This window comes from Nomascus leucogenys, chromosome 19, assembly GCF_006542625.1.
Source record: "Nomascus leucogenys isolate Asia chromosome 19, Asia_NLE_v1, whole genome shotgun sequence".
NCBI lineage: Eukaryota > Metazoa > Chordata > Mammalia > Primates > Hylobatidae > Nomascus > Nomascus leucogenys.
Window position 1 is genome coordinate 76,199,092 of NC_044399.1, and position 27,826 is coordinate 76,226,917.

General features: G+C 45.0%; 1 protein-coding gene across 2 annotated transcripts in view; it reads left to right on the plus strand.

Moving 5' to 3' along the window:
* Positions 1–27,826, plus strand: part of YWHAE (tyrosine 3-monooxygenase/tryptophan 5-monooxygenase activation protein epsilon) — a 58,852-nt gene that overhangs the window by 19,456 nt on the left and 11,570 nt on the right. The window contains exons 2-5 of one of the 2 annotated variants that reach the window (XM_030799972.1): positions 15,218–15,250; positions 20,245–20,444; positions 23,283–23,389; positions 24,004–24,210. In XM_030799972.1, coding sequence (XP_030655832.1) covers positions 20,247–20,444; positions 23,283–23,389; positions 24,004–24,210 — 512 coding nt within the window. In that variant the 5' untranslated portion in view covers positions 15,218–15,250; positions 20,245–20,246. The remainder of the gene's footprint in view (positions 1–15,217; positions 15,251–20,244; positions 20,445–23,282; positions 23,390–24,003; positions 24,211–27,826) is intronic. The other variant, XM_003280326.4, reaches the window with a different exon arrangement.

Genomic DNA, 27,826 nt, shown 5'->3' on the forward strand with positions numbered 1-27,826 from the left:
TGGCTAATTGTTTTGTATTTTTAGTAGAGATGGGGTTTCACCATGTTGGCCAGGTTGGTCTTGAACTCCTGACCTCGTGATCACACGCGTCAGCCTCCCAAAGTGTTTGGATTACAGGCGTGAGCCACTGTGCCCGGCCCTCTTTGGCTAATTTTTTAAATGTATGAAGAGATGGGGTCTTGCCATATTGCCCAGGCCAGCGTTGAACTTTTGGGCTCAGGAAATCTTCCCACCTCAGCCTCCCAAAGTGCGGAGATTGTGGGAATACTCTTTCTGTTTTCTGAAAAAGTTTATTAACTTTATAATACTAGCAACTTACGAATGTGCAGCACAAAATTTAACTAAAAACTTGTGTTTTAAAAAATTTAAACAAGGGCTGGGTGCGGTGGCTCACGCCTGTAATCCTAGTACGTTGGGAGGCCGAGGCGGGTGGATCACCTGAGGTCAGTAGTTCAAGACCAGCTCGGCCAACATGGTGAAACCCTACCTCTACTAAAAATACAAAAACTAGCCGGGCGTGGTGGCAGGTGCCGCCTGTAATCCCAGCTTCTGGTAGGGGCTGAGGCAGGAGAATTGGCTTGAACTCGGGAGGTAGAGGTTGCCAGGAGCTGAAATCGCGCCACTGCACTCCAGCCTGGGCAGCAGACCAAGACTCTGTCTCCAAAAAAAAAAAAAATTAAACAATATGTGAAATAGTTTTTCCATTTTTTTTTTTTAAACGGAGTTTTGCTCTTGTTGCCCAGGCTGGAGTGCAATCGCACGATCTCAGCTTGCGGAAACCTCGTCCTCCCAGGATCAAGCAATTCTCCTGCCTCAGCCCCCAGAGTAGCTGGGATTACAGGCATGCGCCACCATGCCTGGCTAATTTTGTATTTTTAGTAGAGATGGGGTTTCTCTATGTTGGTCAGGCTAGTCTCGAACTCCCGACCTCAGGTGATCCATCTGCCTCGGCCTCCCAAAGTGCTGGGATTACAGATGTGAACCACCATGACCAGCCAGTTTTTCCACTTTTGTTTTGCCCCCCACCCCCCTTTTTTTTTTTGAGATGGAATCTTGCTCTGTCACCTGGGCTGGAGTGCAGTGGCATGAGGTCAGCTCACTGCAACCTCAGCCTCCCAGGTTCTAGCAATTCTCCTTCCCCAGCCTCCCAAGTAGCTGGAATTACAGTCATATGCCAACATACCTGGATAATTTTTGTATTATTAGTAGAGATGGGGTTTTGCCATGTTGGCCAGGCTGGTCTCGAACTCCTGACCTCAAGTGATCCGCTGGCCTTGGCCTCCCAAATTGCTGGGAATACAGGCATGAGCCACCGCATCTGGCCTGTTTTTCATTTCTTACTGCAAAAGATGAATTTAAATGTAAAGTCAACAGTACAACCATATCAAGTAAATAATGAAAACTACTGGCCAGGCGTGGTGGCTCACGCCTGTAATCCTAACACTTTGGGAGGCCGAGGCGGGCGGATCACAGGGTCAGGAGATTGAGATCATCCTGGCTAACATGGTGAAACCCTGTCTCTACTAAAGATACAAAAAAAAAAAAATTAGCCTGGCCTGGTGGCGGGCGCCTGTAGTCCCAGAACCCGGGAGGCGGAGCTTGCGGGCGGAGCTTGCAGTGAGCCAAGATTGCGCCGCTACACTGCAGCCTGGGCAACAGAGTGAGACTCCATCTCAAAAAAAAAAAAAAGGCCAGGCGTAGTGGCTCAAGCCTGTAATCCCAGCACTTTGGGAGGCCGAGGCGGGCGGATCACGAGGTCAGGAGATTGAGAACATCCTGGCTAACATGGTGAAACCCCATCTCTACTAAAAACACAAAAAAATTGCCGGGTGTGGTGGCGGGGGCCTGTAGTCCCAGCTACTCGGGAGGCTGAGGCAGCAGAATGGCGTGAACCTGGGAGGCGGAGCTTGCATTGAGCCGAGATCGGGCCACTGCACTCCAGCCTGGGGGACAGAGGGAGACTCCCTCTTAAAACAAACAAACAAAAAACTACTACTTACTGCTGGAAGTAACTTGTCAGTGGTTTGAGTCTCCTGTAATAACTTTTTCTTTGCTCCAGTGCCTATCTGTGTCTTGTCTTGTCTTTTCTTCTTTCTTTTCTGTCTGCCTGCCTGCCTGTTTTTTTTGTTGTTGTTGTTGTTTTGTGTTTTTTTGACATAGTCTCGCGCGCTCGCGCAGGCTGGAGTACAGTGGCCCAGTCTGGGCTCACTGCAGCCTCGACCTCACATGCTCCAGTGATGCTCCCACCTCAGACCCGTGTCTGGGATTACAGACGTGCACCACCAGGCCTGGCCAATTTTTGTATTTTTTTTTTGTAGAGACAGGGTTTCGCCATGTCTCCTAGGCTGGTCTCGAACTCCTAAGTTGAATCGATTCACCCGTGTTGGCCTCCCAAAGTGCCGGGATTACAGGCCTGAGCCTTTGTGCTCGGCCTTTCTCAGTGCATTTATGTTAGGTTTTGATTACTTGATAGTTTGAAATTACCCTCCCCCCTTCACATGCATTCTTGAAGAGCCTTTTGTGTGTGTGTTTTTTTTGTTTTTTTTTGTTTTTGTTTTTGTTTTTGTTTTTGTTTTTTGAGACGGAGTCTTGCTCTGTCACCCAGGCTGGAGTGCAGTGGCTCGATCTCGGCTCACTGCAAGTTCCGCCTCCCAGGTTCACGCCATTCTCCTGCCTCAGCCTCCCAAGTAGCTGGGACTACAGGCGCCTGCCACTGCGCCCGGCTAATTTTTTGTATTTTTAATAGAGACGGGGTTTCACCGTGGTCTCGATCTCCTGACCTCGTGATCCGCCTGCCTCAGCCTCCCAAAGTGCTGGGATTACAGGCGTGAGCCACCATGCCCGGCCTCCTTTGTGTTTTATTTGCTTTTTTTTTTTTTTTTTGAGACGGAGTCTCGCTCTGTCACCCAGGCTGGAGTGCAGTGGCACGATCTCGGCTCACTGCAAGCTCCGCCTCCTGGGTTCACGCCATTCTCCTGCCTCAGCCTCTCCAAGTAGCTGGGACTACAGGCGCCCGACACCACACCCGGCTAATTTTTTTTGTATTTTTAGTAGAGACGGGGCTTCACCGTGGTCTCGATCTCCTGACCTCATGATCCGCCCGCCTCGGCCTCCCAAAGTGCTGGGATTACAGGCGTGAGCCACTGCGCCTGGCCATTACTTATTTTTTTAAGTTTGTTTATTTATTTAGAGATGAGTCTTGTCCTGTTGCCCATGCTGGAGTGCACTGACACTATCTCAGCTCACTGCAACCTCCACCTCCCGGGTTCAAGGGATGCTCGTGCCTCAGTGTCCTGAGTAGCTGGGATTACAGGCATGTGCCACGAAGCCTGGTTAATTTTTTGTATTTTTAGTAGAGTCGGGGTTTCTCCATGTTGGTCAGGCTGGTCTCGAACTCCCGACCTCAGGTGAGTCACCCACGTCGGCCTCCAAAAGCGCTGGGATTACAGGTGTGTGCCACCACACCCAGACTAATTTTTGTATTTTTAGTAGAGGTGGGGTTTCGCCATGTTGGCCAGGCCAGTCTGTAACTCCTGACCTTAAGTGATTGTTAGCCTCCCAAAGTGCTGGGATTACAGGCGTGAGCCACTGCTCCCAGCCTCTTGGACCATTTAATCAATATGTATTTCTTTAGCATGTATGGGGAACAACTTTCCCCTTGTGAGTAATAAAATGGTTACTTATAATACCTACTATGGAAGAGTTACAGTCTAATCTGGCAAGCTGTGGCTAGAAACTAGAATGATGATTGCCAGCTTGTATGATACAGGAATTGTAGAGAAGGGGAACAAGGGATTGTGTGCTGTAGTTGTTGGGGAAAACTTGAGTAGTAGGTGAGACATTAATTGCGGGGTAAGATTTGGATGTTGGGAGAGTGAGGTTCTTTGGATATGTTACCAAAGGCACAGATATGGGATTAAATATATGAGATGTAAGAATGGAAAGTCTGGGTTAGAAAAAATGGAGCCATATTCTACAAAAGGCTTTATTAGACTTAGATTCTAAACTCTGTGTTCTTTATTTAGCTCTTTCCTACATCAGGCACATTAACACCCCCACTCGTCTGGATTCCGGTTTTGTTTTTTTGTTATTTAATCCTTGGAAGTGAGGCGAAGAAAAGAAATTAAACATATAATTGAATTCATATTATATGCCAGACAATTTACTCTACAGTCTCATTTTAAACTCTCGTAACTCAGGGCTGGGTATCCTCCATGTTATGGATGAGGAACAAGCTCCTAGAGATTAAGTGGCATATTTGAAGTCAAATAGCATATGAATAAGCAGTAATGAAAATCTAGTCTGGGCTGCGCGTGGTGGCTCACGCACTTTGGAAGGCCGAGCAGGCAGATCACCTGAGGTCACAAATTCGAGACCAGCCTGGTCAACATCGTGAAACCTCACCTGTACTAAAAATACAAAATTTAGCTGGGTGTGGTAGCGTGTGCCTGTAATCCCAGCTACTTCGGAGGCTGAGGCAGGAGACACTTGAACCCGGGAGGCGGAGGTTGCAGTGAGCCGAGATCGCGCCAGTGTACTCCAGCCTGGGCGACAGAGTGAGACTCCGTCTCAAAAAAAAAAAAAAAAAAAAAGTCTAGTCTTCTATTCTGAAACTTTTTTTTGCTGTAACTGTGGTGGTTGCTGTGCTGTGGTGGTACTTTCCTGTGCTCTTTCTCAAAGTGTGTCATTTTTGTGTAATAAAAGTGCACGTGGTATGTGGGTACTACAATAATAGTCAAAGTTACTGGATTAGAATAGGGCCTCTTCAGAAAAGCTGCTTCATACTTCCATTTTCTGTTTACAGCATTCTGGTTCTTTGACCGTATTGAACACAAAGTATAATTTACGTGTCAACCAACTAATCCTGTTTGTTTTACACAATTTTAAATCTTTGCTTAAATTAAAACAGGTTCCAGGAGTGTTTCCTAAATCTTGTTCAACTTTTTTTTGAGACAGAGTCTCACCTGTTGCCCAGGCTGCAGTGCAGCGGCACGAGCTTGGCTCACTGCAACCTTCGACTCCTGGGTTCAAGCAGTTCTCCTGTCTCAGCCTCCCGAGTAGCTGGGATTACAGACATGTGCCACCACACCTGGCTAATTTTTCTATTTTTAGTAGAGATGGAGTTTTACCATGTTGGTCAAGCTGGTCTCGAACTCCTAACCTCAGGTGATCCACACACCTCAGCCTCCCAAAGTGCAGGGATTACAGGCGTGAGCCACCGCACCTGGCCCCAACTCCTTCCTTTATAACTCATCGTAACACACTCCAGGATACATCCCAGCCTTTTGCTCATCTTAATTGAGTAGAACTAGTGATTACTATTCTTGTATTTTGTCTAAGAAAATATGATTTAAGACTTATCAAGCTGCAGATTTGACATTTTGTTACATTCTTAGATTCTTTCCATGTTATTTACTATTAGAATTAGTGTAGTTGATAATTTTTTTCATCATTCAAATTAGAAGTTTTGCATATATGAAATCTTCTTTTGAGGCTGAGTCTTGCTGTCTTTGCCCAGGCTGGAGTGCAGTGGTGTGATCACAGCTCATTGCAGCCTTGACTTCCTGGGCTCAGTTGATCCACCCACCTTAGCCTCTGGAGTAGCTGGGATTACAGGTGTGTGCCACCGGCTAATTTTTTGTATTTTTAGTAGAAATGGAGTTTTTCCGTGTTCCCCAGACTGGGCTTAGACTCCTCAGCTCAAGCAGTCTGCCCACTTCAGCCTCCCAAAGTGGTGGGATTACAGGCATGAGGCCATGTAAAATCTGAAGTGTGTCTTAACATCCCATAGAGGTCTTAGGTGAGTTGGAAGTACACTGACATGAGTATAGTCAACCTTAAAGTGATGACATCGCAAACTTTGAGCAGGCTTCAAGCAGCTGAATTAATTATGATAAAATTAAAATTGCCAAATTTGGGCAGAGATTTAATGTTTAAAATCCAATATAAGTCAGGTTAGCCATCCGAGAATGTTTCGTAACTTTCTTGGGGATCATACTGAATTTCTTTTTTTTTTTTTGAGACAGAGTTTTGCTCTTGTCTCCAGGCTGGAGTGCAATGGCATGACCTTTGCTCATTGCACCTTCCTCCGCCTCCCAGGTTCAAGCGATTCTTCTGCCTCAGCTTCCCGAGTAGCTGGGATCACAGGTGTGTGCCACCATGCCCAACTAGTTTTTGATATTTTTAGTAGAGACAGGGTTTCACCATGTTGGCCAGGCCGGTCCTGAACTCCTAACCTCAGGTGATCCACCCGCCTTGGCCTCCCAAGGTGCTAGGATTACAGGCGTGAGCTGCTGTGCCTGGCCTGTACTGAATTTCTTTTACAGTAAACGGGTAGTATTGCTCCTGAAATTGTCTGAGTCAGGTTTTTTAGACATGCTTTTTAGTACAGAACTGATGCCTCCCAGATTATTTGTCAGTGTGATAGAGAAAGTGCGTGATAATTGTTTTAGAAAAAGTTTTGCTCCATCTTTATATTTCTGAATAGTAACAGGAGAGTTGTCATGTGACTAGCAAGATATTGGGACCTTTTAGAAATCAGTAAGGCAGAGTGTTCATTGTCATTGAATTATCTGTGAATTGACTGTTCAGTGATTGTCAAGCTTTTGCCTAATTTTATTCATTCCTTGGAGGTTGTCCAAGCTTAATCAGATTATTTGAAAGCCACACAATTCCTGAGCATTTGCATATGTCAGCCTTCTGCAGAAATGTCCTCAATTATTTCATGGGGTCAGAAGTATCCAATTGAAGACTGCTTCTCACGTGTAAATCTAGTCATACATTTTCTGTGATGACTCCTTTTTTTTTTTTTTTTTTCTTTTTTGTTTTTTTTGAGATGGACTCTCGCTCTGTCGCCCAGGCTGGAGTGCAGTGGCGCAATCTTGGCTCACTGCAAGCTCCGCCTCCCGGGTTCACTCCATTCTCCTGCCTCAGCCTCTCCGAGTAGCTGGGACCACAGGCGCCCGCCACCACGCCCGGCTAATTTTTTTGTATTTTTAGTAGAGACGGGGTTTCACCGTGGTCTCGATCTCCTGACCTCGTTCGTGATCCGCCCGCCTCGGCCTCCCAAAGTGCTGGGATTACAAGCGTGAGCCACCGCGCCCGGCCGATGACTCCTTTTTAAGAAAATATCCACAAGGTAAATTCCTTAGTAAGTAGCACCTTGTAAGTTTCTCCCCAACAAACTTGCATACTATCCCCACCAAACCATAAAAACAATTTGAGACTTTAATTTTGAGACGGAGTCTTGCCTCTGTTGCCCAGGCTGGAGTATAGTGTCGTGATCTTGGCTCACTGCAACCTCCGCCTCCCGGGTTCAAGCAGTTCTCCTGCCTCAGCCTCCCGAGTAGCTGGGATTACAGGCACCCGCCACCATGCCCAGCTAATTTTTGTGTTTTTAGTAGAGACGGGGTTTCACCATGTTGGCCAGGCTGGTCTTGAGCTCCTGACCTCAGGTGATCCACCTGCCTCGGCCTCCCAAAGTGCTGGGATTACAGGCATGAGCCACTGCTTCCAGCCAGGAAGTCTTTATGTAGTAAGACATTTGAGTTTGATCCAGAGGGATGATGTTTCCTAGGAAAAAGGAAAGGTCGTTGGTTAATTGATTAGCCTTTATATAAAGCAAGCTCAGGACCTTTCCAGAACCTAAGTGACCAAACTCTTTCTTTTTGAGAGACAGAGTCTTGCTCTGTTGCCCAGGGTGGAGTGCAGTGGCATGATCATAGCTCACTGTAGCCTCGGACTCCTGGGCTCAGGTGATCCTCCTATCTCAGCCTCTGGAGTAGCTGGGACTGACTACAGGTGTGAGCCACATTTCTGGTTCTGACAGAACCTTTTTATGTCAATGCCTGATGCTATACCCTTTCTTCCCTTGGTGTGATTGCTTTTACTGTTCTTAGGCTGAAGAATTTGTTTCTATGAGCACTGTGGTTGCAAAGTCATTGAAGTGTGATGGCTAAAAGCTCAGGCTCTTAAGTTAGATTGTCTCGGTTTGAGTTTGGGTTTTACCATTGTGTGACTTCAGGAACATTACTCTCAGCTTCATTTTTCTGCCTTTAAAATCAGGATTAGGGCCGGGTGTGGTAACCCACGCCTGTAATCCCACCACCTAGGGAGGCCGAGGCAGGTGGATCGCCTGAGGGCAGGAGTTCGAGACCAGCCTGGCCAACATGGTGAAACCCTGTCTCTACTAAAAATACAAAAATTAACTGGGCACGGTGGTGGGCACCTGTAGTCCCAACTACCAGGGAGGCTGGGGCAAGAGAATCACTTGAACCTGGGAGATGGAGGTTGCAGTGAGATCATACTTAAGCCTGGGCAACAGAGCTAGACTCCGTCTCAAAAAAAAGAAAAGTTAGGGTTATGACCCTGTATGCTTTGGTAAGAGGAACATTAATCCTGTCAGCCAGTACAGAACCTGCTCATTTTTCTCATGACAGATTCTGAACAGTTTGCTTTTTTCCTGACCTTGAATTTCATTAGGAGCTGTAAATTGTGCTTTGTGACTTGTCAGCCTGATAGGTGGAGACCTGCTCCTTTTATGATTTTGTACTCTGTGTTTATCAGAAGCTGTTGAAGCTCAGCAGAGACTTGTTTTACTACTCGGCAGGGACAGTCTTGGGAAAATCAAGTTTACTGGGATGTTGATGTAAAGATATTAGAGGTATGAAACTAAGCTTTTTGTATTCAGGAGGCTGAGGTGGGAGGATTGCTTGAGCCCAGGAGTTGGAGACCAGCCTGGGCAACATACAAAGGCTCCCATCTCTTTAAGAGAAAAGAATAAAGTAGGCTTTTTTGGGAGGGGGTGAACCTCTAGGTGGAAAAAGAAATGCGTTTTAAGCAGGAGTGAACTTACTTACTTTCTTTCTTCCTTCCTTCCTTTCCTTTCCTTTCCTTTCCTTTCCTTCCTTTCTCTTTCTTTCGCCTGCCTGTCTGCCTGCCTGCCTTCTTTTTTCTTTTCTTTTGTTTTGTTTTCTTTTCTTTTTTCTTTTCTGTCTTTCTGTCTTTCTTTTGTTCTTTGTCTCTCTTTGTCTCTTTCTTTTGATGGAGTTTTGCTCTTGTTGCCAAGGCAGGAGTGCAGTGGCGAAATCTCGGCTCACTGCAACCTCCGCCTTCGGGTTCAAGCGGTTTTCCTGCCTCAGCCTCCCGAGTAGCTGGGATTACAGGCGTGCACCACTACGTCCGGCTAATCTTGTATGCTTAGGAGAGACGGGTTTCTCCATGTTGGTCAGGCTGGTCTCGAACTCCTGACCTCAGGTGATCTGCCCGCCTCAGCCTCCCAAAGTGCTGGGATTGCAGGTGTGAGCCACCGTTCCTGACCACACATTTTATTTTTAAATTAAATTATTATTGAAACTGGGTCTCGCTGTGTTGCCTACGCTGGCCTTGAACCTCTCAAGCCTCTTGCTTTGCAGGTAGGTCAGACTGTAGGCAGACGCCACCATGCCTGGGTCTAAACCACATTTTAATATATGAAACTTGTTTCTCTGGTAGAGTCACTGAAACCAGTTATTTCTCCTCTGTTGTCACAGAAGCAAACAAAAGGATCCTCGTACAGACGCATTCAAATAAATACTCAAATCTGAGGCAATATGATTAAATCAAAGCACAACTCAAATCAGATTCCCTGAATTGTAGTCCACTGGCTTTGTGATATGGAACAAGTTTAACCTTCGTGTTCTTCGGTATGTGGAGATATTCTAAAATGGGATAATACTGGTACGCACTTCAGAGGTCTGTTGAGAAGATGAAGTGCATTAATACAGCGAAGCATTTGGAACAGTGCCTATTTTAGCATGGGGGGGGTTATTTGTGAATTAGTCTGTTGAATGAACAACATAGTTGAAATGGGGTGTTTTATTTATGAATTAGTCTGTTGAATGAACAACATAGTTGAAAGAACACAACCACAAACCAAACCTCAGTTAACAAGTCAAGGGGAAAAACTTGGGACTCTACTGGCAGCAACAGATGATGGGTGTCCCAGACACAAGCTGGTTCCATGTGGTGGATCTTTGTCTAGGCTATTATCATACAATGAAGGGAAACTTACCTAGAACTAAAGAGACTTAACTATGTTTAATTAACTTGTGAGGATTATGTTTTTCAGAGTGGTGATTTTAATCACCCACCCTTGTCCCCAAACCATGAAAAGTCCCAGAAATTCGATTTTGTTACTCAGAATTACTGTAGCAAAACTGCCCGTGGATCCAAAAGAAGTGATTTCGATCATTTCAGTTTTCTGGTTCATAAATTGGGATCACACCTGCTGCAAACACATGACAGCCTTCCCCCACCCGTGAAATGCCCGCATCCCACTGATAAAATACTTGCTGCAAAGGTGATTTCAGGAAATGCTAATTGTGTTGAGGGTCTTTATGTGAATATAATGGTTGCAGTTCATCCTCTATTGAGGGAGGGCTGAAGGGTGTAGTTAGTTTTGATGCCGTTCGTAGTCACACCTTGTTTTATTGTGCTTCACAGATACTACATTTTTACAAAACAAATGGAAGGTTTCTGGAACCTGCTTTGAGCAAGTCTGTTGGTGCCATTTTCCAGCAGCAGGTGCTCACTTCCTGTCTCTCTTCACATTTTGGTAACTTGTGCAGTATTTCAAACTTTTCTTTTCCTCCTATTCTTTTCTTCTCTTCTCTTTTTTCTTTTCTTTTCTTTCTTTTCAGATGGAGTCCTGCTCTGTCACCCAGGTGGAGTGCAGTGCCCCCGTCTCTACTCACTACAAGCTCCGCCTCCTGGGTTCACGCAATTCTCCTGCCTCAGCCTCCCGAGTAGCTGGGACTACAGGCACCTGCCACCACGCCTGGCTAATTTTTTTTTTGTATATTTAGTAGAGACGGGGTGTCACCGTGTTAGCCAGGATGGTCTCCATCTCCTGACCTCGTGATCCACCCTTCTTGGCCTCCCAAAGTGCTGGGATTAGAGGCGTGAGTCCACCGCGCCTGACCCCAAACTTTTCATTATATGTTAATGGTGGTTATCTGTGATCAGTAATCTTTGATGTTACTGTTTTAATTGTTTTGGGGATCCATGAACTGAGGGAAATTAATTGATAGATGTGTGTGTTCCTTTTTTTGTTTGTTTTGCTCTTGTTGCTCAGGTTGGAGTGTAATGGTGAGATCTTGGCTCACCGCAATTTCCGCCTCCTGAGTTCAAGCGATTCTCCTGCCTCAGCGTCCCGAGTAGCTGGGATTACAGGCACGTGCCACCATGCCTGGCTAATTTTTTTGTATTTTTAGTAGAGACAGGGTTTCTCCATGTTGGTCAGGGTGGTCTCGAACTCCCCGACCTCATGTGATCTGCCTGCCTCGGCCTCCCAGAGTGCTGGGATTACCGTGTGAGCCACCACGCCCCGCCTGTATTCTTTTACTATTTTTTGAGATAGGGTCTCACTCTGTCACCCAGGCTGGAATGCTCATTGCAGCCTTGATCTCCCAGGCTCAAGCAATCCTCCTGCCTCAGCCTCCTGGAAGCTGGGTCGACAGGCACACATTACCATGCCTGGCTAGTTTTTGTATTTTTTGTAGAGATAGGGTCTCACCTGTTGCCCAGGCTGGTCTTGAACTCCTAGGCTCACATGATCCTCCTGCCTTCGGCCCCCCAAAGTGTTGGGATTACAGGCGTGAGCTCTTGTTTGTGTTCTGACTCCCTGTCTCTCTCCCTTCCCTTAGGTTTACCTATTACCTGAAACACAACAATATTTAAATTAGGCCGATTAACAACCCTGCAGTTGCTTCCAAGTGTTTAAAAGAAAAATCCCAGTCTCACTTTAAATAAAAAGGTAGAAATGATTAAGCTGAGTCAGGAAGGCTACCTTAAAAGCCGAGATACGGTCTGAAAGCTGGGCCTCTTGCACCACAGTTGTGAATGCAAGGGAAAAGTTCTTCAAGGAAATTAAAAAGTGCTACTCCAGTGAGCACAGCAATGATGAGAAAGCAAAACAGCCTTCTTGCTGACAGGGAGAAAGTTTCAGTGGTCTGAACAGAAGATCAAACGTGCCATACTATTCCCTTAAGCCAAAGCCTAATTCAGACCAACCCTCTAACTCTCTTCAAATTTAAGAAAGCTGAGAGAGGTGAGAAAGCTACAGATAGAAAGCTGGAAGTTAGCAGAGGTTGGTTAATGAGGTTTAAGGAAAGACACCATCTCCATTACTTAAAAAGTACAAGGTTGGCTGAGTATGCGCTTTAGGGGGCCGAGGCAGGCGGATAACGAGGTCAGGAGTTCGAGACCAGCCTAGCCAACATGGTGAAACCCCGCCTGTACTAAAAATACAAAAAATTAGCTGGGCGTGGTGGCAGACGACTATAATCTCAGCTACTCGGGAAGTTGAGGCAGGAGAATCGCTTCAACCCAGGAGACGGAGGTTGCAGTGAGCTGAGACGTTGTGACAGCACTCCAGCCTGAGCGACAAAGTGAAACTCTGTCTCAAAAAAAAAAAAAAAAAGTACAGGGTCAAGTAGCAGGTGCTGATGTAGATGCTGCAGCAAATTATCCAGATTTAGCTACGATTATTATTATTATTATTATTTTTATTTTTATTTTATTTTTATTTTTATTTTTTTTTGAGACGGAGTCTCACTCTGTCGCCCAGGCTGGAGTGCAGTGGCGCGATCTCGGCTCACTGCAAGCTCCGCCTCCCGGGTTCATGCCATTCTCCTGCCTCAGCCTCTCCAAGTAGCTGGGACTACAGGCGCCCGCCACCACGCCCGGCTAATTTTTTTTGTATTTTTAGTAGAGACGGGGTTTCACTGTGGTCTCGATCTCCTGACCTCGTGATCCGCCCGCCTCGGCCTCCCAAAGTGCTGGGATTACAAGCGTGAGCCACCGCGCCCGGCCTAGCTAAGATTATTGATGGTGACCACACCACATAGATTTTCAGCGTAGACAAAACAGCCTTGTATTAGAAGAAAATGCTGTCTAGGACTTTTCTTAGCTAGAGAGAAGTCAGTGTGTCTAGCTCCATAGGACAGGCTGATGCAGCTTCTTAGGGGCTAATGCAGCTGGTGACTTTAAATTGAAACCAGTGCTCATTGACCATTTTAAAAATTCAAGGCCTCTTTAAGAATCATGCTAAATTTACTCTGCCTGGTTTATAAATGGAACAGCAAAGCCTGGAAGACAGCACTTCTGTTTACAGCATGGTTTTCTGAATATCTTAAGCCCACTGTTGCAACTTAGTACTCAGAAAAAAAAAATTCCCTTCATTATCTTACTGCACATTGAAAATGCACTGAGGCTGGGTGCGGTGGTGCACATCTGTAATCCCAGCACTTTGGGAGGCCGAGATGGGTGGGTCACGTGAGCACAAGAGTTCAAGGCCAGCCTGAGGAGCATGGCAAAACCCTGTCTTTACAAAAAAATAATAAAAATTAGCTGGGCATAATGGCGTACACCTGTAGTCCCAGCTACTCAGGAGGCTGAGGTCAGAGGATCACTTGAGCTGGGGAGGTTGAGGCTGTAGTGAGCTGAGATGGTGCCACTGTATCATCTTGGGTGACAGAGTGTGACACTGTTTCAAAAAACACACACACCACACACTCTCACACTGTACTTGGTCACCCTGGAGCTCTGATAGAGTTGTGTAAGGAGAGCAATGTTTTTTTGATTTTTTTTTTTTTTTTTTTTTTTTTTTTTTGAGATGGAGGCCCGCTTTGTTGCTCAGGCTGGAGTGTAGTGGCACTATCTCGGCTCACTGCAAGCTCCGCCTCCTGGATTCACGCCGTTCTCCTGCCTCAGCCTCTCCGAGTAGCTGGGACTACAGGTGCCCACCACCATGCCCAGCTAATTTTTTTTACATTTTTAGTAGAGACGGGGTTTCACCTTGTTAGCCAGGATGGTCTCCATCTCCTGACCTCGTGATCCACCTGCCTCAGCCTCCCAAAGTGCTGGGATTACAGGTGTGAGCCACTGCGCCCAGCCTGCAATGTTGTTTTTATGCCTGTTAACACAGCAGTCAGGCAGATCACCTGAGGTCAGGAGTTTTGTTTTTTGTTTTTTTTTTTTTTTTTGAGACGGAGTCTCGCTGTGTCGCCCAGGCTGGAGTGCAGTGGCCCAATCTCGGCTCACTGCAAGCTCCGCCTCCCGGGTTCACGCCATTCTCCTGCCTCAGCCTCTCCGAGTAGCTGGGACTACAGGTGCCCGCCACCACGCCCAGCTAATTTTTTTGTATTTTTAATAGAAACAGGGTTTCACCGTGGTCTCTATCTCCTGACCTCGTGATCTTCCCGCCTCGACCTCCCAAAGTGCTGGGATTACAAGCGTGAGCCACCGCACCCGGCCAAGGTCAGGAGTTTAAGACCAGCCTCACCAACATGCTGAAACCCCGTCTCTACTAAAAATAGAAAAGTTAGCTGGGTGTGGTGGCGCCCACTTGTAGTCTCAGCTACTTGGGAGGCTGAGGCAGGAGAATTGCTTGAACCCTGGAGGTAGAGGCTGCAGTGAGCCGAGATTGTGCCACTGCCTGGGCAACAGAGCAAGACTCTGTCTCAAAAAAACAAAACAAAAAACAAAGTTTTTCTGGCCGGGTGCGGTGGCTCACGCCTGTAATCCCAGCACTTTGGGAGGCTGAGGTGGGCACATCACAAGGTCAGGAGATCGAGACCACCCTGGCTAACATGGTGAAACCCCGTCTCTACTAAAAATACACACAAAAAATTCGCTAGGCATGGTGACGGGCGCCTGTAGTCCCAGCTACTCAGGAGGCTGAGGCAGGAGAATGGCGTGATCCCAGGAGGCGGAGCTTGCAGTGAGCCAAGATTGCGCCACTGCACTCCAGCCTGGTGACAGAGTGAGACTCCGTCTCAAAAAAAAAAAAAAAAAAAAAAGTTTTTCTGTGGGTAAATGCTGTCCAACAGCATCAGATGCTACAGAGAAATGACGCAGGAAAGGAAAAGTCCATCAACATGGCAGACTTCATTGTCTTGCCACGCACTCCAACCTTCAGCAGCCATCACCCTTATCAGTCAGTAGCCATCAACATCAAGGCAAAACCTTCCAACAGCAAAATATTGTCACTTGCTGAAGGCTCAGATGAACATTAGCATTTTTTAGCAATAAGGTGTTTTTAAATTAAGATATGTACATTGTTTAGACATAATGCTGTTGTACACTTAGTAGATTACAGTGTAGTTTAAACATTTCTATGCACTGGGAAACACAAAAATTCATGTGACTTGCTTTATTGCAATATTTTTTTTTGCAGTGCTCTGGAACTGAACCCGCAGTATCTTCCAAGGTATGCCTGCACCTGAAATGTGCATAAGAGACAAGTGTGTAGGGGCGGAAAATAGATTGGTGGTTGACCGGGCTGGGGTTCGGGTACATTGGGAAGTGATGGTTAATGGGTTTGGGGCTTTTCTTTTTGAAGTGATGAAAATCTAAAATTATGATGATTGCAGAATTCTGTGAATATACTAAAAACCGTTGAATGGTACAGTTTATTTATTTTTTGGAGACGGAGTCTCTGTCACCCAGGCTGTAGTGCAGTGGCGCCATCTCGGCTCACTGCAGCCTCCGCCTCCCGGGTTCAGGCAAATCTCTTGCCTCAGCCTCCTGGTTAGCTGGGACTACAGGCGCCTGCCACCATGCCCAGCTAATTTTTGTATTTTTAGTAGAGACAGGGTTTTACCATGTTGGGCAGGCTGTTCTTGATCTCCTGACCTCGTGATCCATCCACCTCGGCCTCCCAAAAGTGCTGGGATTACAGGGGTGAGCCCCTGCTCCCGGCCGAATGGTACACTTTAAATGGGTGAATTGTTAAGGTAGGGGAATTATATATAAATAAAGGTATTATTAAAGGGGTAACTGTTGCTTCTATAATTTTACCACACAGTCTGTGCATTGTTTTGTGTATATGTAAAAATGAAGGTATTTATGCATGAATCTGGAACAGTAGAGTATCACTGTTATAAATATATTTCTCCTTGCATTATAAAAATACTAAGTCTGGCCGGGCGCGGTAGCTCACGCTTGTAATCCCAGCACTTTGGGAGGCCGAGGCGGGCGGATCACGAGGTCAGGAGATCGAGACCACGGTGAAACCCCGTCTCTACTAAAAATACAAAAAAAATTAGCCGGGTGTGGTGGCAGGCGCCTGTAGTCCCAGCTACTTGGAGAGGCTGAGGCAGGAGAATGGCGTGAACCCAGGAGGCGGAGCTTGCAGTGAGCCGAGATCGTGCCACTGCACTCCAGCCTGGGCGACAGAGCGAGACTCCGTCTCAAAAAAAAAAAAAAAAAAAAAAAAAAAATACTAAGTCTTCGTTGTTGAAAATTTGTAAAGCACAAAATTTGAAGAAAATGAAATCATAAGGAATAATATTTGAGATATGTAACTTAAATTTTTGGTAGTATTTGACGTCTGCATAGTTTTTCTGTATGTAATATTTTAAAGCCTTAAAAGAATTAATGGCACTGTTTTTGTGTAGCTGGGTTACTTAAGATTTACTTTGTGATCAGTTTGGAAAGTTTAATTACAGGCTTACCTCTGAGTTATGTTTGACTTGCTGATTTTTGAGAATTAAACTAGTATGGAGGTGAGATTACTTATTCCACTGCTTCTAAATTTAGCCTGTTTCATGACTGTGGTTTAGAAAACAAAATTGGGCATGTTTCAAATGAGTACTTTGAGACTCCTACAAATGAATTAATGAGTGGTCTTATTACCATATTGTAATACTTCTTTTTTTTTGAGACGGAGTCTCACTCTGTCACCCAGGCTGGAGTGCAATGGCGCGATCTCAGCTCACTGCAACCCCTGTCTCCCGGGTTCAAGCGATTCCCCTGCCTCAGCCTCCCGAGTAGCTGGCACTACAGGCGGCTGCCACTGCACCCGGCTAATTTTCGTATTTTTCTTTCTTTTTTTTTTTTTTTTTTGAGATGGAATTTCGCTCTTGTTGCCCAGACTCTGGAGTACAGTGGCGCAATCTCCACTCACTGCAACCTCTGCCTCCCGAGTTCAAGCGATTCTCTTGCCTCAGCCCCAAGTAGCTGGAATTACAGGCATGTGCCACCACGCCCGGCGAATTTTTTTGTGTTTTTAGTTTCTCCATGCTAGTCAGGCTGGTCTTGATCTCCCAACCTCAGGTGATCTGCCGGCCTCGGCCTCCCAGAGTGCTGAGATTACAGGCATGAGCCACCGTGCCTGGCCTAATTTTTGTATTTTTAGTAGAGACGGGGTGTCACCATGTTGGCCAGGCTGGTCTTGAACTCCTGACCTCAGGTGATTCACCTGCCTCAGCCTCCCAAAGAGCTGAGATGACAGGTGTGAGCCACAGCACCCGACATGTCATCCTTCTTTAATGGCTCAGAATTGCATTTAAAAAATCAGCTTGAGGTGTACAGTTAAACGTGCCACTTTTACAAGTACAATTCTGTGAGCTGTTCTTTGTACAAAAGCCCCTCAGTTCACCTCTGTACCTTGGTAACCATTTGCTTTCTGTCTTTTTAGTTTGCGTTTTTTGCAATTTGATATAAATGGAATGATAAAATCCTTTTAATCTGACTCTTTTCACTTAATATGATATTTTTCAGATCCGTCCATGTTGTTGCTTGTATCAGTTAATTATTTTTCTCCCCTCCTCCCTCCTCTTCTCTTTCTGGACACACAGTCTCTCGCTCTGTCGTCCAAGCTGGAGTACAGTATTAGGATTATACAAAGTAATTGTGGTTTTTGCCATTACGTCTAATGGCAAACTGCGCAGTTATTTTTGCACCAACCTAATAGCTTGCTGCAGGCCTGAATTCCTGGGCTCAAGCAGTACTCTTGCCTTAGCCGCCTGAGTAGTTGAGACTGCAGGCACACACCACCACACCCAGCTAATGTTTGTAGAGGCAGAGTCTCACCATGTTGCCCAGGTTGGTCTCAAACTACTGGGCTCAAGTAATCCTCCTGTCTTGGCCTCCCCAAATGCTGGGATTACAGATGTGAGCCACTGTGCATGGATAGTTAATTCTTTATTTTTGAGTGGTATCCCATCTTACAGATGTGAACATCAGTGTGCTTATACATTTCCCCTCTAGATGCACATTTGAGTAGTTTCCATTTTTTGGCTATTATGAATATAGTTGCTGTGAGTGTTTGTGTAAAAGTCTTTGTAAAGATTTATATATTTTTCTTCTGGATAATACATAGAACTAGGATTGCTGAGTCATGTGGTAAATGTTTATTAAAACATTGCCAAATTTTTTTCAAAGAGACTTTACAAAATATTGCTTCTCTTAATTTTTTTATTCCCAAAAGGATTAATTTTTGAAACATATTTTCCTGGATACGTTAGGCTCGCTCCCCTTAATTTAGTAGTGTTTTGGTTTTTGTTTTATGTTTTTTTTTTTTTGAAATGGAGTCTCTGTCACCCAGGCTGTAATGCAGTGGCGCGATCTCAGCTCACTGCAACCTCTGCCTCCCAGGTTCAAGCGATTCTCCTGCCTCAGCCTCCCTGGTAGCTGGGATTACAAGCGTACACCATGCCCAGCTAATTTTTGTATTTTTAGCAGAGATGGGTTTCACCGTGTTGGCCAGGCCGGTCTCAAACTCCTGACCTCAGGCGATGCACCCGTCTTGGCCTCCCAAAGTGCTGAGATTACAGGTGTGAGCCACCGTGCCCGTCCAATTTTGTAGTGTTTTATGAAGTCACCATCTCTTTCATACCTATTAGTTAAGTTATGCTTATGCTTAGGGTGTTAATGAAAGCTAAGGATGCTTATCTAAATGCAGATTCTTTTTTTCTTTTTGTTTTTTTGAGCCAGAGTCTCGCTCTGTTGCCCCAGGTGGCATACAGTGGCGCGATCTCAGCTGCAATCTCTCCCTCCTGGGTTCAAGCAATTCTGCTGCCTCAGCTTCCCAAGTAGCCGAGATTACAGGCGCGCACCACCACACGCAGCTAATTTCTGTATTTTTGGTAGAGACCGTTTCACCACGGTGGCCAGGCTGGTCTTGAATTCGTGACCTCACATGATCTGCCCACCTTGGCCTCCCACAGTTCTGGGATTATAGGCATGAGCCACTGCATCCGGCCGATTTTTATTTTATTTATTCGTTGTTTTTTTTTTTTTTGAGATGGAGTCTCTGTCTGTTGCCAGGCTGGAGTGCAGCGGCACGATTTTGGCTCACTGCAGTCTCCACCTCCTGGGTTCAAGCGATTCTCCTGTCTCAGTCTCCAGAGTACCTGGGACTACAGGCGTGCATCATCACGTGCAGCTAATTTTTGTCTTTTTAGTAGAGACAGTGTTTCACCATGTTGGCCAGGATAGTCTCAGGTGATGCACCCACCTTCGCCTGCCAAAGTGCTGGGATTACAGGCATGAGCCACCGTGCCCAGCCTCTATTTTTATTTTTTAGTGACAGGGTCTGACCGTGTTGGTGTTGCCCAGGCTGGTCTTGAACTCCTGAGCTCAAGTGATTCTCCTGCCTCAGTTCTCAAAGTGCTAGGGGTGTGAGCCACTACTCCTGGTCCTAAAATGCAGATTCTTGAGTCTCATCACCAAAGATTCAAACTTGGGTAATGTTGGAGAGCCACATGGTAATATGGCATCAAAAATTAGTTTTTATTAATGTATTTATTCAGTTATCTATTTCTTGTGCTGTTTGTGGCGCTTTGCATTCACACGCTGTTGTGTTTCCCTATGCTTGTGGTAGATCCCAAGGCTTTTCTGGGCCCCTTTCTTTGCTCGCCACCTAGTGGTAACAAGTAGGAATCATCAGAAGTTTTACCAGTGAAGGAGCTTCATAAGAGGAAGGATAGAAGACATCCAAAGTCTGTTGGTGGCCAACCATATACTCTGTATATTTTTGCTGTATGAACAAATTCCCCTTCCTTTTGTACTTTTGGAAGTACTATTTATTTGTAAGGCAATACATTTTAGAACCTATAAATTCTTAATCTTTCTCTTAAACTGGCAGCTCTTTTTTTTTTTTTGCTGGAAAATGGTTAGGTGTGCCTAATTACCTTATTTAATGAGAGGTGCTTTCAGACCACACTAAATTGTATTAGATAGTATGTGAAGTCTTCCTCATTCCATAGAACTGACCTTCTAGAGTCTTTGTATTGGCTCTTGGTTTGGTTTCCTTTACATGTTTTTGGCTTTTTACTCATGTTAGTTTTGATGATTATGAAATTATTTTTGTTAAAATTTTTTTTCCCCAGTAGCTTGACAGAAAAAAACCGACTTTGAAAGTAATATGTTAAGAAAACTTCAAATCTGTAAGGTCTTACTTTTCCTTTTCCCATACAGAAATGGTGGAGTCAATGAAGAAAGTAGCAGGGATGGATGTGGAGCTGACAGTTGAAGAAAGAAACCTCCTATCTGTTGCATATAAGAATGTGATTGGAGCTAGAAGAGCCTCCTGGAGAATAATCAGCAGCATTGAACAGAAAGAAGAAAACAAGGGAGGAGAAGACAAGCTAAAAATGATTCGGGAGTATCGGCAAATGGTGAGATTGTTGTGCCGCCATCCCCCTTATCCACAGTTGGAGTTACCTGTAGGACGGTACACTAAGATTTTGAGAGAAAAGGGGACTACATTCATATAACTTGTATTACAGTATAATGTTTGTGATACTAATCTTTGTGCCTAGTTTATGAGTTAAACTTTCCCGTGGCTATGTATGAGGACACAACGTAGTCTATATCAGGTTTGGTATTATCCATGGTTTCAGCACATCCACTGGCAGGTCTCAATGGATCCCTCTTGGATAAGGGGGAACTATTGTATTTTCAAGCAAAATGATGACTACTTTTAAAAAAATAAGGGGGGTTGGCCAGGCGCGGTGGCTCACGCCTGTAATCCCAGCACTTTGGGAGGCCGAGGCGGGCGGATCACGAGGTCAGGAGATCGAGACCATCCTGGCGAACATGGTGAAACCCCGTCTCTACTAAAAATACAAAAAATTAGCCGGGCGTGGTGGCGGGCGCCTGTAGTCCCAGCTACTCGGGAGGCTGGGGCAGGAAAATGGCGTGAACCCGAGAGGCGGAGCTTGAAGTGAGCCGAGATCGCGCCACTGCACTCCAGCCTGGGTGACAGAGCAAGACTCTGTCTAAAGAAAAAAAAAAAAAACACCCAAAAAACCAACATATTGGGTTAATTTGTCTGATTCCTTTTTTTTTCCTGAGGATTATTTAATGAAGTTATTTTACATACTGTCGGAGTAGATACATATATAAAATGTTTCTTATTGTAGGTGTTAAAAAAAAGTTGGACAGCCATCACTGTAATGCAGCAGTTTTCAATTAGAGGTGCTTTTGTCCTTCAGAGAACATTTGACAATGTCTAGAAATATTTTTGATTGTCACAACTTGGAGGGTGTTCCTAGCATCTAGTGGGGTGGAGACTGGGATGCTGGTGACCATTCTGTGCACAGCATGGGCCCCACAACAAACTGCCAATAGTGCTGCTGTTGAGAAACTGATTCTAGTAGAAGAGACAGGCACATAAACACATGAAAGAGAACAAGGAAGAGAATTACAAGGCAGGTGGAAAGTGAGCTTGGTTGGGAGAGGGAAAGGGGGAACCACAGTTACTGACTCGCCAGCTGTACTGGGCACTGTCCTGAGAAGAGAAATATTTTCATTATATGTATTTGTGCAAGGTAGTACATGAAATCTTTAAAATGGCACTGGAAGAGGGAGGTATCATCCCAACCTATGAATGCACAAACCAGGGTTTTGGGTTTTTGACATACCTGAGGTCACATAGAAAGTTGTGAGCTGGGGCTGTGCGTGGTGGCTCACGTCTGTAATCCAGCACTTTGGGAGGCCTAGGCGGGCAGATCACCTGAGGTCAGGAGTTCGAGAGCAGCCTGACCAACATGGTGAAACCCCATCTCTACTAAAAATACAAAAATTAGCCAGGCATGGTGGCAGGCACCTGTAATCCCAGCTACTCAGGAGGCCGAGACAGGAGAATCACTTGAACCCAGCAGGCGGAGGTTGCAATGAGCCAACATAGAGCCACTGCACTCCATCCAGCCTTGGCAACAAGAGCGAAACTCTGAATCAAAGAAAGAAAAAGTAAAAAATAAAGAGTCCAGATGTCCTGATGAGTCCCTAAATAGAAATAATAAGAGAAGAGGAACTGAAAAAGGAAGCCATGGGCCAAGAGTGGAGTGTTGCAATTCAGACTTCTAGTATGGAGCAGCATGGTCATGGGGGTGGACAGTCTGGAGTAGAAAGCAAAGAACTCTGTTGAATGGAACGTGGCCACACCATACCTTGGTGTGATCTCAGGTATTGGGTGGGTTTGCTGTAGATACTCAGTGAATCTGGGAGAAGGGTGTAGAGATCTATTGATGACAAAAACTGAGAAATAGAACGTAGATTATCAGCTTGTGAGGAGGAAGGATTTTGGAGTAATAGGAGAGCAGTCATTGAGTATGCGAGGAACTAGGAGAACTTAGAGTCTTCCTTCTCCTAGACCAGTCTCTATTGGAAAAGCTGTCAGGGATGTGGTTTATTCAGAAAGTAGTTTTGCTTGGGATAAGGATGTGATTATAGAAGAAAAAGTGAGAGAATGTTCTACAGTGAAAGGGAGGTTCCACGGGCATGGAGAGGACCCTCATGAAAGGTTCAGCAGTAGTGCTGCATGAGTTAATAGCAAACAGGAAGCAAGCTGGGGATGTGCGTGGAGAGGTGGTGGTGTGCACGTTCAGCATGATCAGTGGACAGAGATGGGTGGCAATAGCTACTTTGGTAGATTGGTTTTCGGTGTTTTAATAGTTACGGATCTCTGCCACTAAAGGAATTGCCTGGTGAATGTTGTTAATGATGTGAGTGCTGAAGGCAAACTGCCTGGGTTTAAATTTTGATTCTGTCCCTTGCAGCCTGCCTGGGTTCAAATCCTAGCTCTGCTTATTAAATTCTTATTTAATTGTTGATCTTAGAGCAATGTCTTTACGTTGCTACCTTGTGAAAGAAAAGGTAATTCATGTAATTGACCAGCATTTACCAAGAAGCATCAGTGTTCAGTTTTAGTCATTGGTAATTCTGTAGCTGTGCTGTGAAGGGGGTGTGGGGGCTGGCGCGGGTGCACCCCTGCATGTGTGTGTGTAACACGTAATAGGCAGCATGCAGAAAGGAAAAGATACTTCTTATAACCTAGAGGCAGCTTTTCTCTGCTTTTGTGTCAAGAAGGAAGAAGGGAGTTTGGAGAGGGATATGAGTTCTTTTTAATACTAAGCTCTCTTCCTCAAAACCAGAGATAGAATATGTAATAATTTGTAGAATTTCTAGACTTAATCTGATGAAAAAATTTTTTTTTTTTTTTTTTTTTTTAGGTTGAGACTGAGCTAAAGTTAATCTGTTGTGACATTCTGGATGTACTGGACAAACACCTCATTCCAGCAGCTAACACTGGCGAGTCCAAGGTTTTCTATTATAAAATGTAGGTTCTATACTAGAAGGGAAAATGTAAGATTGAAAGTTGGTCCTTTTAGAATCATAACTTTTTTCTATGTAGGTTTTCGACTTTTATTTAAGAATAGTTGTTCAATGTTAGAAGGACAGTTAATATTGGAATGAAAAGATGGTCGGGCTATTATGAAAATGTATTAGCTTTTGCTTATTTTTATTCTTTTGTTTTTGTGAGACCTATCCCATTCTCCTCCCCCAAACGGCATACATTTCACAGTGCTTAGTGTTTTATATAGAAATTTTATTTTATGATTAATAAACTGTCATGCCATTCCTTGGAACCACTTGTTTGTTTAATTCTGGTCTATCAGGTGATAATTTTATTAATTTTTAGAGACTCCTCAGTTAATTTCCTTGCGATTTTTGCTTATCTTTAGTAATATGGAATGTCTAAGGAAAAAAACGAAACGAAGCCAGTTATTCCTGAGAGTGTTTAAAATTATTGAAGTACAGCCAATTGTTACGCTAATTGTTACATATATTTTTGTCACATTTTATATAATATAGAACAATTTTAGCTTATTTTCCTTTAAAAATCATTCCTGGTTTAAATTTTTTTTTTTTTTAATTTTGGTTTTGTTTTAGGAAAGGGGACTACCACAGGTATCTGGCAGAATTTGCCACAGGAAACGACAGGAAGGAGGCTGCGGAGAACAGCCTAGTGGCTTATAAAGCTGCTAGTGATATTGCAATGACAGAACTTCCACCAACGCATCCTATTCGCTTAGGTCTTGCTCTCAATTTTTCCGTATTCTACTACGAAATTCTTAATTCCCCTGACCGTGCCTGCAGGTAAGTTGTGGGGAAGAACAACAGCTCTCAGCGTGAAAGTTAAGAGGGTAGCTATTTGGGTTTTCCGTGTTGTTTCTTTGCCCTGCCTTTGTAGACTTGGCTGCATAGTAATTCTTCTGGCTCTTACTGAAACTACTTTGGGTGGTATTAAAACAGACCTATCTCAACCCACTAGCATAGCAGTCAGGGTAATTATTTTGATGTGGGATATTTTTGTTGCTGGTAGATTGAAATCTAACATGTTAAAATGAGTAGAGGAAGGAAATGAGAGGAATTATAATAGAATTATTTTAATTTTTGTATATTAGTTTTCAGTCTTTTTTTTAAATTTGAGACCATGTCTCACTCTGTCTCCCAGGCTGGAGTGCAGTGGCGCCATCTCAGATCACTGCAACCTCCACCTCCTGGGTTCAAGTGATTCTCCTGTCTCAGCCTCCTGAGTAACTGGAGTTACAGGGACCTGCCACCATACCCAACTAATTTTTTTGTATTTTTAGTAGAGACGGTGTTTCACCATTTTGGCTAGGCTGGTCTGGAACTCCTGACCTCAAGTGATCGGCCCGCCTTGGCCTCTCAAAGTGCTGAGATTACAAGCATAAGCCACCACACCCAGCCAGTTTTCTGTCTCTATGGGCATGTTTTTAATAGTTACTCTCGTAGCTAACATAATTTTATATTTTCTGTTTTAGCATAAAGTTTTAGTCTTACTAATGTGTGTTAAACTGTTCCCCCATTTATACTTCAGCTTGTTCCCAGTTTTTGATAATGTAGATACAAATGTAAGGAATATTTATATGTACATAACTTTTTACTTTTAAAAAGTTGTGATAGCCTGGGTGCAGTGGCTCACGCCTGTAATCCCAGCACTTTGGGAGGCTGAGGCGGGTGGATCACCTGAGATGAGGAGTTCGAGACCAACCTGACCAACATGGCGAAACTCTGTCTCTATTAAAAATACAAAATTAGCAGGGTGTGGTGGTGCATGCCTGTAATCCCAGTTACTCGGGAGGCTGAGACAGGAGAATTGTTTGAACCCAGGAGGCAGAGGTTGCGGTGAGCCTTGATTGCAACAGTACACTCTAGCCTGGGCGACAAAGTGAGACTTTTTTTCAAGACACACACACACAGTGAGACTTTTTTTCAAAACACACACACACAGACACATACACTAGCCTGGGCGACAAAGCGAGACTTTTACACACACACAATTTAGTGGCACCAACTACACTGACAGTGTTGTGTAATCACCACTATTTGGAACTTTCTCTTCACCCCACACAAAGCAAATTGTAGCCATTAAACAATCAATAACTTTATTTCCCCCTCCCTAGCTGCTAGTAACTTTTATTTTACTTTGTCACTATGAATTTGGCCCATTCTAGGTACCTCATGTAAGTGGGGTCATACAATATTTGTCCTTTTGTGGCTGTCTTTATTTCATCTAGCATAATGTTTTTATCCGTGTAAAAGCATGGATCAGAGCTTCAGTCCTTTAGTGACTGAATTCACACAATTCATTTTACGTATTTTGCACACATTGTTTAGTCATTAAACTTTTGGTGGTCAGTGGGTTTCTTTCCACCTTTTTCCTGTGGTGAGTACAATGCTGCTATGAACATGGGTGCAGTAAGTGTTTGCTTGAGTCCTTTTATTTAACTTCACCTTGAGGTGGAATTGGGACTGAAAATTCTGTGTGTAACTTTTTTTTCCAGACAGGATCTTGTTCTGTCTCTGCAGTTGTGCACTCATAGCTCACTGCAGCCTTGGCTTGCTGGGCTCAGCCGATTTGCCTTCCTGAGCCTCCCAAGTAGCTGTCACTAGAGGTGGATGCCACCATACCTGGCCTTTTCTTTTCCTTTCTTTTCTTTTTTCTTTTTTTTTTTTTTTGAGGGAGACCCTGGCACTGTCGCCCAGGCTGGAGTGCAGTGGCGTGATCTTGGCCCACTGCAACCTCCGCCTTCCAGGTTCAAGCTATTCTCCTGCCTCAGCATCCACAGCTGGGATTATAGGCGCCTGCCACCATGCCTGGCTAATTTTTTGTATTTTTAGTAGAGCTGGGGTTTCACTGTTGTTGGCCAGGCTAGTCTCGAACTCCTGAGCTCGTGTGATCTGCCCGCCTCGGCCTCCCAAAGTGCTGGAATTACAGGTGTGAGCCACTGTGCTTTGCCAGCTTTTTTTTTTTTTTTTTTTTTTTTTTTTAAAGGTGCAGTCTTGCTGTGCTGGCCAGGCTGGATGGCGCAACTGTGGCTCACCACAACCTCCACCTCCCGGATTCAAGCGATTCTGGTGCTTCAGCCTCCCAAGTAGCTGGGATTACAGGCATGCGCCACCATGCTTGGCTAATTTTTTTTTTTGGCATTTTTAGTAGAGACGAGGTTTCACTGTCTTGGTCAGGCTGGTCTCAAACTCCTGACCTCAGCCTCCCAAAGTGCTGAGATTACAGGCCATGAGCCACTGCGCCCGGCCAATTTTTAAAATTTTTTGGGCTGGGCGAAGTGGCTCATGCCTTTAATCCCAGCACTTTGGGAGGCCGAGGCGGGTGGATCACAAGGTCAGGAGATCGAGACCATGCTGGCTAACACGGTGAAACCCCGTCTCTACTAAAAATACAAAAAATTAGCCGAGCGTGGTTGCAGGCGCCTGTAGTCCCAGCTACTCAGGAGACTGAGGCAGGAGAATGGCGTGAACCTGGGAGGTGGAACTTGCAGTGAGCCAAGATCGCACCACTGCACTCACTGCAGCCTGGGCGACAGAGCGAGACTCCGTCTCAAAAAAAAAAAAAAAAAAAAAAATTTGTTTTGTTTTGTAGAGGCAGGGTCTCGCTATGTTGCCCAAGCTGGTCTTGAAATCCTGGCCTTAAGAGCCGGGTGTGGTGGCTCACGATTGTAATCCCAGCACTTTGGGAGGCCGAGGCAGGCGGATCACAAGGTCAGGAGATCGAGACCACAGTGAAACCCCGTCTCTACTAAAAATACAAAAAATTAGCTGGGCGTGGTGGCGGGCGCCTGTAGTCCCAGCTACGCGGAGAGGCTGAGGCAGGAGAATGGCGTGAACCCGGGAGGCGGAGCTTGCAGTGAGCCGAGATTGCGCCACTGCACTCCAGCCTGGGGTGACAGAGCGAGACTCTGTCTCAAAAAAAAAAAAAAAAAAAATTCCTGGCCTCACCTCAAGTAATCCTCCTGCCTTAGCCTCCCAAAACGCTGAGACTACAGACCTGAGCCACTGCACCAGGCCCTTTTGCCCATTTTTGAATTCATGTTTTTTTTGTTTGTTGAGTATTGAGAGTTCATTATTCCAGGTAGTAACCTCTTAGCAAGTAAATGGTTTGTGAGTATTTTCTCCTCTTCTGTAGGTTGGCATTTTGTTGTTGTTGTTGTTTTTTGCTATGGTTTTTTTTTTGCCCCGAGACGAGAGTCTCTCTATGTTTCCCAGGCTGGAGTGCAGTGGCACAATCTCAGTTCACTGCATCCTCTGCCTCCCGGTTTCAAGCGATTCTCCTGCCTCAGCCTCCTGAGTAGCTGGGATTACAGACGCCCGCCACCGTGCCCAGCTAATTTTTGTATTTTTATGTAGAGATGGGGTTTCACAGTGTTGGCCAGGCTGGTCTTGGACACCT